The sequence below is a fragment of the Lathyrus oleraceus genome, chromosome 6 (assembly GCF_024323335.1).
Source record: "Lathyrus oleraceus cultivar Zhongwan6 chromosome 6, CAAS_Psat_ZW6_1.0, whole genome shotgun sequence".
NCBI classification, from domain to species: Eukaryota; Viridiplantae; Streptophyta; class Magnoliopsida; order Fabales; family Fabaceae; genus Lathyrus; species Lathyrus oleraceus.
In genome coordinates this window covers 280,401,021-280,411,466 of record NC_066584.1, presented here as the reverse complement: position 1 = coordinate 280,411,466, position 10,446 = coordinate 280,401,021, and the positions used below count along the sequence as shown (strand labels likewise).

Sequence of the window (10,446 nt, the reverse complement as noted above, 5' to 3'; positions counted from 1 at the left end):
GTATTTTTTTTATTGAATTCCTATATTTGCTAAAGTTTTGGTTGGATTAAAATGAGGGTACATTATTTATTTATTTATTTATTTATAACGATTATTTATCGCATAAAAATATATTTAATGGAAGAATTGGATTATTCTTATGATTAGTTAGTAGATGGATTTGTATTTTTAAAGAATTTGAAAAGGATTGTAATTAATTAATACTCCCTCCGTTTCTTTTTAAGTGTCGTTTTAGCATAAAGCTCTCCAACCAAAATAAATGAATTGTTATAATTTTTTTCCCATTGTACCCTCATTTTAATCCACCATATACTTTCTCTTTCTAAATAAAATTCATTAATATAAGTACTCATTAAATTATTTACTTCAAATAACTAATTCCATAATTTTCTCCACATAACTCTCTCTCTCTTCCGTTGCATTTTTCAACTACTCCTAAATTTTTGGAATTAATATTGCTTGCTATAGGAATACGTACTGCTTGCATTTTCATTAATGGCTAAAGGAAAACTTATTGCTTATTGTTTCAATGAATGGCTAAAGGAAAAAATATTCCCTCCAATTATTTTAATAAAAACTTAAGTTTCCCATCGAAAAATTAAAACCAGTAGTACATATAGTATGGTTTCATATTATAAGTTCAAAATATTTACAACTCATAAAATATGGATTTAGATAGTGATACAGAAACATCATTAACAAACCAACATATATTTGAGTTATATGAGTTTGATGAAGATAACTTAGAAGAGGAGTTTGAAGCAACCAATAATATTGATGAGTCCTGTGAAGATAACTTACAAGAGGAGGTTGAAACAAACAATGACACAGGTATATTTTTTAATTTCATGTGTGTTTGGTTACTTTTAATTCCTATAATTTATCTCATGTTTTTATCTCATGTTTTTATGTAAAATAATGGTGGAATCATATTGTGGCGTAATTCAAATCTAAGTTTTGCTTGTTTCTAGTAATCGTTTTGTTTTTTTAAAAATTTACAGTGTATATTGCAGAAAATGTTGAAGCAGAACCTAGAGAAAAAAAGAGATTAAGAATCTTAAGCAATGAAGAACGCATGTATATTTATCATGAGCTACTACAAAAAAGCTTTGATGGAAAATTACGTAAAGGAGCTACAAATGAGGTGGCTTCATCAAATTCGGTTCCTCTAAGAACTGTTCAACGTATTTGGAAAAGAGCAAAAGAAAGTGAAACACGTGATGTCTCTCATAGGAAGACAAAAAATTGTGGACGTAAGAGAATTTCAATTGATGAGAATCAAATTCGTGAACTTCCTTTCAGTCAAAGAACAAACATTCGATCTTTAGCTTTTGCGTTGAGAACCAATCCAACATCGGTGTTCAGGCTTATAAAATCAGGGGCTATACGGCGTAATTCAAATGCCATAAAACCACTGTTGAAAGAAGAAAACAAAATATCTAGGCTGGAATTTTGTTTATCAATGCTTGAAGGTACACCACATGATCCAATGTTTAAGAGCATGCACAATATTATTCATATTGATGAAAAATGGTTTTATATGACTAAAAAATCCGAGAAGTATTATTTGCTCCCAGATGAAGATGAGCCATATCGGACATGTAAGAGCAAAAATTTCATTGCCAAAGTTATGTTCTTAGTTGCTCAAACTCGACCACGATTTGACTCAGAAGAAAATGAAACTTTTTCGGGTAAAATTGGTGTTTTTCCGTTTGTTACCCATGAACCGGCTATAAGGTCAAGTATTAACAGAGTTGCGGGAACAATGGTAACAAAAGCAATAACTACGGTAAATAGAGATGTGGTAAGATCATTCCTTATTGACAAAGTTCTACCCGCTATAAGAGAAAAATGGCCAAGAGATGAATTTGAGTCAACAATATTTATCCAGCAGGATAACGCAAGGACGTATATAAACCATGATGATCCTTTATTCCGTGAAGTTGCCACCAAGGATGGGTTTGATATTCGTTTAATGTGTCAGCCTGCAAACTCTCCAGATTTGAATATCTTAGACCTTGGTTTTTTCTCGGCTATACAATCATTGCAATACAAGGAAGCACCGAAAACTATTGATGAACTTATCAGTGCAGTGGTGAAGTCATTTGAAAATTTTCCTTCAATTAAGTCCAATCGTATATTTGTATCATTGCAACTATGCATGATAGAGATCATGAAAGAGAAAGGTTCCAATAAATATAAAATTCCTCATGTAAATAAGGAAAGGCTTGAAAGAGTAGGACAACTACCAATTCAAATTAAGTGTGATCCAATATTAGTACAAGAAGTCAAAAATTACTTAAACATGGAGTAATACTTATTGTAATTGGGATGTAGTCACATTTGAAAATTTCAAATAGAGTTTTTTTTTTTTTTTTAAATTCCTAAACTTTAGCCATAAAAAAATAATGTTCCTGCACGTAACAAGTTAAGTTCCAAAACTTTAGCAAATATAGGAATTCAATAAAAAAAATACAATAAGAATGAACGTAAGAAATGCAGTTCCTAAATTGTATCAATAAAAAAAGCAATAACAAGGAATTCTTCTCCATACTTATTAAGCAATAACAAGGAGTAAATAAAAAAAACAATAACAATGACTTCTTAAATAACAACTCCTATACCTTATGCACTTAAGCCAAATCTAAAATAGATACTCCATACTTAGTTCACAAATATTTTTCAATAAAATTTTGGAAGAAGTTTTTTTATCATCTTTTTTATCACAGGTCGAAACTCAACATGGTGGGAAGATTCTTTTCTGTTTTCTTCTTCTTCTTCTTCAGGAAATTTGTTCAAATCAAATTCATAATCTGCCTCTTCATTTAAATCAAAATCCAATACAACTCTTGATAATACTTCATCTTCGTTGTCATCTTGTTCTTGTATCTTGTCAAAAGAGTCTTCCACTATTTCTCCTTCTTCTTGCTCCAATGAGTCTTCCACTCTTTCTTTTTTTTGAACATCCATGGAGTCTTTTGTTGTTTCCACCAGAGCTCTTTTGTTTTGCACTTGATAATTTAAACAATGCTACTGATCCTTTTTATAGAATTTTAAGTCTTCAATTGGTAAATTTGTTCCTTTGACAAAATTTAATGCTAATACATTTTTCTATGTAACATTGGAAGCTATCATTTGAATTTAATTTTTATTGACCAGCCAATACTTTGAATAGGAATGGGGAGTTATGTATGGGAATGAGAGTACGTATTAAGAAAGAGAATTTTATGGAAAATGTGGAGTGAGTTATTACATATATTAAGAAAGAAAAATTTATGGAAAATATAAAATTGAGTTATTTAAATAGTAAGGGTATAATTGACAAATTGTAACATTAAAACATCAAAACGACACTTAAATAGGAACAAAAAAAATCTTCTAAAACGACACTTAAAAAGAAACGGAGGGAGTAGATTATATTGATCTATCAATTATCTTCCAAATATAAATTCATTCTATCATCTATTTTGTCACTGTATAATAAGGTAAGTGAGCATCATTCAGCAGCAACAATATGCTTAAAACCAACCATATACTAAAATGATTTATACTAAAATACATGGAATAATGCATCCAACAAAAGCAAGTGGTTGATAATGGAAATATTTGCATCATAATCTTTTCCATGATGGGAAACCACCTTTCTTTTTATTCCTTCTGTTCTTAACTGTTCCTAATGAAAGTATCTGCTTTCATCTTTCTCTCATAGAAGAAACTAATTTGCCCTTAGGTTTATTAAAAAAAACTGACATTGTTAAAGGAGAGATCTATTTGAAACTTGGTAATCGTAAGCCTAATTTATCATTATTAAAACCTGAAAATTTGAAGCAATGGCAATTTACATGTCAATACTTGGACAGTGTTATCAAAATGGTGAATGAAAAATTAACCAAAGGAAAGTAACAGAAGCAAAGCAACTATGCAGCAGGAGGCCTGAGCTCGTGATCTTGGGATGTATCGCGAGCTGATTGAGGAAGATATTGCCACATTGGGATATATCCATAGTTTGGATAAACAGCCATCTTGTTCACCCTTGCTTGATAAGCAGCCATAGGAGGAGGAGGCATAAATCCTGCTGGTGAAATAGGCAAAGTTTTCAGCTGTTTCTCGATCTTTTCTTTATCAGCTTTCAGAACAAGTTTCTCTTCGCGGAGTTCATTTTTCTCTGCCTGTCATGGATAAGGAAAAAAATCATATAATCTTACACTCAAACACTCAAGCAGTGATTGCAATGTTCTTGTTGATGTATCTATTTCATAGACAAAGATTCTAACAGTTGCGCTAAAACAAAAATCAATTCTGTTTCCAACACCGTAGAGGGGGATTTCATGAGGTTGGTAATGAAGCCAACGTTTCAAAGAAAAAAGAGAAATGAAATATACATAATAGTCACTACAATCAGTAGTTGAAAAAATACTAACCTTTAAACATTTTATTTCCTCTAACAATTTTTCATTTGTTTCTTTGAGTTCCTCAGCTTCAGTTTTAAGTTGGTTCAAGACTCTGATAGCATCATCAAGTATAGCAGGCTTATCTGTTCTCACAGGTCTCCCGGGATCCAAAACAGCGCTCAAATCGCAAAACCTGCAGCAAATAATTACAGTGATATTCTTCCCTTTCATCATAAGAAGAAGTAGCAGCAAAACACAGTACAAAACACTGAGAAGGTGTTTGGAACACACTGTCTCCATAACTAGGCATCTTATAAATTTTAAGAACTAAGATCATTAATGACTTAAAAACAGAAAGCTATAATCATATCATATAAATGATAAAGTTGGGAAATTATGAAAGTTCATATTAAGTTCATACAAATCATACTCGCATCCTTTCAGAGAGAGAAAAAAATGCTTACGTTTGGTCGCTATCGATGCTCAACATTGTTTACAAACTATATCTTCAAAGGCAGAGTCATAAATTTGATACATTATAACATAAAACACATACAACTAACTCAACTCTAAAAAGACTGTATAAAATGTGACCCAAATTAGTAAAGCAACAAGAAACCGGAAATTAATGGCAAGAGTATGCATACAAAGGTAGAAAAACAATGTTCAGCAAAATCTACATGAAAAGCTAAATAAGCAGGCAGCATCTAAATGACTAATTTTGATATCAACAACAAGTTTAATAATTAGAAGCACTCATGCCTTTCATTGAGTTTCTCCCTACGCAATTTCTCACGGCAAGCTTTTGTTCCTGCCTTATAGCATGATTCAGCACGTCCCCTGCAAATGATTCAAAGGAAATCTATCACAAAAACTAAACTGTAAATTGGTTCAAAAGACTGCACCATTAGACCTACATAAAAACAACAAAAAAGAGGTATTCAACCCATTTATTAGGAATAACCCGCAAATAAATATGATGATCGAGACACCGCCAGATTCATCTAATATCATCATGCGTCATTTGATAGTTAATGTAATTACAGTTCACATATAAAAGAGAGATCACAGATTTGTTCAATTGTGATTGTGGAAAATAGAGGTTTGTTCAAATTCTGCTACGCTTCAATGATATATAGTATTGCTATAGCCGGTATTTGACAAAACCTCAATAGCGTGTATAGTGGAACAATGACAATTGGTTCAAATTCCGCTAGGATACAATACAGAGCTTCTATTTGACAGCAGTGGAGGTTACATAGAATCAAAATCATAATTTTCAGATAAGTAAATCACTTCATATGTAACACAGAAAGACACCTCTTCCTGGTATTCTCTTCTTGACACGCAACAACACCACTTGGAATGTCAATCTCCGCACTCACACTCGCAAAATCACTGCTTCGAATGTCAATTTCCGTGTTCACACTTGCAAAGTCACTGCAAAAAATATAACAATCAGGCATATTTCACCACACAAAACATAACCAACAACTACAGTATCTGTTCTACTACAATCATGAATCAAATCTTCGGAAACAAGAAAGCAAAAACAGCAAACAATTTGGCAATTCAAAGTAAATACACAAAATGAAAACAAAAAAAATAAAGTTTTCACAAAATAAGCAAACCCTAAAATTTCAGTCTTAGGGAGAAAATAAACAACAAATTCAAAATAACAATTTACCAGAAAAAAAAATGAAAATGAATCAGAACAACTCCAATCAACAATCAATTTTATAAATCACCATTAGCAAAAAGGAAATAGTGCAAATGGTAAAAACAAAAAACAAAAAAAAATCTCCATTCTTCCTTAAGTAATAAACAAAATCTCGCAAACAAAAATGAAGAATCAATCATGTTGATTACCGAAACAAAAGGAGCGTGTGAAGTTTCAATTTCAACATAATAGCAAAATGAATAACACAAAATTTGGGAAATTTAAAAAAAAAAGGTGAATCGAAAAAGCGGAAAGGAAGATTAAAATAATGAATTGAGGGAAAACCTTGGATTGGACCAAAGGAAATCGGTGGGAGGAGGATCGATGAATGAGTAATCGAGAAAATCCCAAGAATCGGTGTTTCCTAACTCTAAAGAATCCATTTGCGATTGAATGAATTTCACTGTAACAAAATCGCTCTAGCTGGGAATAACAACCTTCGATTTTTGCTACGCAAAATAACAACGCCAATAATAAGAGGGAAAATACAATGTTAGAGGCTTTTTTTGACAGATGCAATGTAGTCAAAATATTGCACGCGACCAATCAATGTAATTTAAATGATTCTTTTATTGGACAATGGTGTAAAATCAATGATTTTTTATTGTAAAAAGAAAAATTAAAAATTGTTTTGAAAAGAAATAATACTTAATTCTAATTTTTAAAATATATTATTGTTCGTGGTAGGGTTTAGGCGATTTTTTTTTAAGGTAAAAGTCATTCGAATTCGCAAGTGAAAAAATATACGGTTCAATTGACTTTTAAAAACCAAATCAAACCAATGTGGTTTGCTTCGATTTGGTTGGTTCGGTTTTTGAAAAAAAAATCATTGAGCAATACATATACATATAGATAGATGATAGCATAATTTTATATTTAGTCATTCATACAATATCAAATAACAAAAAAAATTATTATATTTGGACAACAACTTCTCATTTGATATGTAAAAATTAGATTAGATAAAAAAGAAATAATAAAATAATATCAAGAATATTATAATAAAATAAGAAAATAGAGGAGATGAGAGACTAGTGAAGTTGAAAAAGAAAGAACATAAGAGATGAAAGGTTAGAGAAGAAGAGGTGCAATAAAAACAAAATTGAAAGAAAGAACAATAGCATAAAAATGAGAAGGTGGAAAGGAAAGAATATAAGAGAGTAGAGATTAGAGAAGAAGAGGCAAGATGTATCTCGTTAAGAAAGAAGGCATGATACGTCTAAGAGAGATTTGAGAATGCTGAAACTGAAATTCTAAGTGTGAGGAAGAGAAAAACCGTTTGTATTCGTAAGGTTAATGCATAATAGGTTTAGGTATGGGTTTAGTTAAGTGAAATTTGGGTTGTAACATAATGCGGTTTGATTCGGTTTGCAAAATATAAACCGCAAACTGAACTGAACCGTGTTGTTTTATTAAAATATGACATAAACACATTAGAACCAAATGCGATTTTTTGCGATTTTCGATTTGGTTTGATTCAATTTATGATTTTCTATTTGACTGGTTCGGTTTTGAACAACTCTAATCTTTAATTTTCTTTAAGAGAATATTTTAAAGTTGTTTTTATTTCATTCATGTTTGAGATTTTTTTACTACAATAAAATATATTAATAAGTGAGGTGAAAAATATATAAAAAATACAAGAAATCGCAAATCACAATAACAAAATAATAATAATAATAATAATAAACACAACCAATAAAACAACAAATCATACAAAATAGGTAAGAAAAAGCACTGCTAATGACAAATTCCTTAGGAGTCAAAATCACAATCAATATATCATAATTCACCAAGAAAATAACAAAACCATGCACCATAACCTACCTCATGACTAAGACAACCATTTGATCCTCTATTGGTTGAGATAGATGATAAGGTTCTAAAGACAATTAGATTACGTGTATGAATTCACCCCTTATCTACTTAGAAACCATTTTTAGGCACACAAAAAATTCTCCTCCACCTCTTTCATAGTTTGTGTAATACTAATAAAGATGACATCATTGTAAGCTCTTTAAATAGTCCAGACTACAATGTGTCAAATCATAATCAAATCGTCCTTATACTTGATCTTATTATCCAAAAAAGGAAAGACTCCAAAAGAATTCTATGGTCACTAAGAAGAACCACATGTCAACCCAATTGCTAGAAGATCATATACCACACAAAGCGAACTAACTAGCAAGTGACAAAAAAATGGGAAACTGGCTCAACTAAATCCCCATAAAAAGGACAAGAGATTTCACTAGGATAAATAATCACCCCCATTTTAAACAAGTTCTCTCTATAAGGGAATTTATCCAGCAAAACCTATTAGGAGAAGACCAACACTTTAGGAGGAGTCCTTACTATACTAGATAAGAGGAAAGGTAAAAAAAATTAGCCATAATAGATGATAAAGAACCAGCAAAGTGAACATGATAAGCAGAGGCAATCGAGAAAACCACATCTCTTGTATGCCTTCAAATTCACTAATCTCTCTCTTAAAAGGGAATAACACCACGAATCATGGAGAAATTACTTTTTTTTAAACACAAGTAACTCTCTAAGAAAGAATGGTCTCCTCCATCTGAGATTCCAAACCAGGTCCTCGTATCCACCCCAACCATTCTCTTCACCACCAACCCATTTGATTGAATGGAGTTAGAAAACAAACTAGAGAACTTGAACTTTAGGGGAATGAGTGTAACACCCCAATTTTGATTGTAATATTTATTTGAGTTTTAGCATGCTGTAATTTAATTTAATTAGTACTATAGAGGTTGTTGGATTTTAATAGAAATTATCTATATTTTTATTTATTTAAAATAGTGTAAAAAGTGGAAAAATGTGATTTGGGGAGAAAAATAAAAATTAATTAAAAATAAGGGAAGTGAATAGAATTATTAGGAATTGAGGGAATTAATAAAATAAAAATAGGATTTTATTTAAGTAGAGAAAGAATAGAAAAATGGAGCTTTTTGGTGAAACAAGGTGTCAGTGGAGTTGATTGAGGAAAACCCTAGCAGAACAAAAGTAGGAGAAGAGTCTCCATAGCTAAAGCTTCAACCTTTTTTCTACAAATTCGAGGTAAGGGAAGATTGTTCATGATATGGGTGTTTAAGCATGAAGGACAAAGGAGAATCTTTTACCCATTTCCTTTTTCCTTTTGTTTTCCTCCATTGATGAGAAATTTGAATCTTGAGATGGTTTATGCAAAAACTCTCTAGATTTTTATGATTTTATGTTGTTTTCGTGCTATGTTAATTGTTGAATTTCGTGTGAGTTTATGTGCATAATTCTGATTTTTTATGTTCATGAGTATATGTGATGATTTTGATGAATATGATAATGATTTCATGATTATTTTATGATAGATATGTTGAATATGTGAGTTTTGATGTGTTAAATGTTATATGAATCATGTATGTTGATTACTATGCGTGTGGGGTTGTATGTGACTCAAAAATTGAGATCTGGAAGTGTTGCAATGGTGAAAAATGTTGCAGCCAGGTTTGATTTAAATCAACGTTTCAACATGATTTGAATCAGAAGTCGAATATTAGCAGAAAACGCTTATGACTAATTTGATTCGAATCGGTAAAATAACATGATTTGAATCAAAAGAGGTTTATTTTGTTCATATATTGTTTTCAGCATAACTTAAGTTTCGTGACTCCGATTGAGACGCGGTTTGAAGTGTTGAAAAGCTAACGCGTAGAAATACCTTATGGTAATGTCCCAAGATGTTTAAATATGTAAATTAGGGTGTGAATATATTGATTTAATAATGATGACAATAAGATAAATGATGTAGGGAAAGATTATTAAGTAAGTGATGTAATATTGGGGACATAAATCTATTGATTCGATGAATACATGTGTAACCTCAATTGTGAGTACTGTAAGATATGAGTTATGTATTAATAAAGGTTTATGCGACTCGAGTTGTCAATGTTTAGGACTTTAGCCAATGTCTTGATTATGTGTATATGAGTTTTGATTCTGATGATTGTTTGATGAGAAAAATATAATTTTGAAATTTTATGATTGAGTTTTTTATGAATGCCTCACGAGAAGGAATTTGTTGATGTTGAGATATGCGGTTCGGTGGAACCATTGTTGTGGCCTTACAATGACGATGAGTATTGATGTTGTGTTTTAGGTTCAAGAGAAACCAGTTACGAGTATTAAAGTTGGAGGTGAAAATAAGTATTGTATATCTTTGTGTAGCATTCATGCATCATGAGTATTAGAGATAGGTGGGGATTTGATCAAGTGATGAGTAAGACTTTAGTCCAATGAAAAGTAAGACTCTAGTCCAGTGATGAGTAGGACTTCGGTCCAAGTGAT

At 31.2% G+C, this 10,446-nt stretch overlaps 2 protein-coding genes across 2 annotated transcripts; one reads left to right on the top strand and one right to left on the bottom strand.

Moving 5' to 3' along the window:
• Positions 1-599: 599 nt before the first annotated feature.
• LOC127095179 (uncharacterized) lies at positions 600-2,314 on the top strand. The gene is made up of 2 exons (XM_051033907.1): positions 600-831; positions 1,002-2,314. Exons 1-2 carry the CDS (start codon positions 666-668, stop codon positions 2,312-2,314), a joined length of 1,479 nt encoding a protein of 492 aa, XP_050889864.1. The 5' UTR covers positions 600-665.
• Positions 2,315-3,782: 1,468 nt separating this feature from the next.
• On the bottom strand, positions 3,783-6,664 carry LOC127093414 (transcription factor bHLH104). The gene is made up of 5 exons (XM_051032336.1): positions 6,397-6,664; positions 5,712-5,831; positions 5,154-5,231; positions 4,422-4,584; positions 3,783-4,169 (listed from the first exon to the last, which is right to left on the bottom strand). The coding sequence occupies exons 1-5, from the start codon at positions 6,492-6,494 to the stop codon at positions 3,918-3,920; spliced, it is 711 nt and encodes a 236-aa protein (XP_050888293.1). The 5' UTR covers positions 6,495-6,664; the 3' UTR covers positions 3,783-3,917.
• Positions 6,665-10,446: the final 3,782 nt, after the last annotated feature.

Bases quoted from the DNA above. Each gene is read 5' to 3' on its own strand.
- LOC127095179 (XM_051033907.1), top strand. From the start codon at position 666: ATGGATTTAGATAGTGATACAGAAACATCATTAACAAACCAACATATA. The intron at 832-1,001 runs GTATATTTTTTA...AAAAATTTACAG, and splicing joins TGAAACAAACAATGACACAG to TGTATATTGCAGAAAATGTT.
- LOC127093414 (XM_051032336.1), bottom strand. From the start codon at position 6,494: ATGGATTCTTTAGAGTTAGGAAACACCGATTCTTGGGATTTTCTCGAT. The intron at 4,585-5,153 runs GCATGAGTGCTT...TATTTGCTGCAG, and splicing joins AGGGAGAAACTCAATGAAAG to GTTTTGCGATTTGAGCGCTG. The intron at 4,170-4,421 runs GTTAGTATTTTT...TATCCATGACAG, and splicing joins AGGAAATAAAATGTTTAAAG to GCAGAGAAAAATGAACTCCG.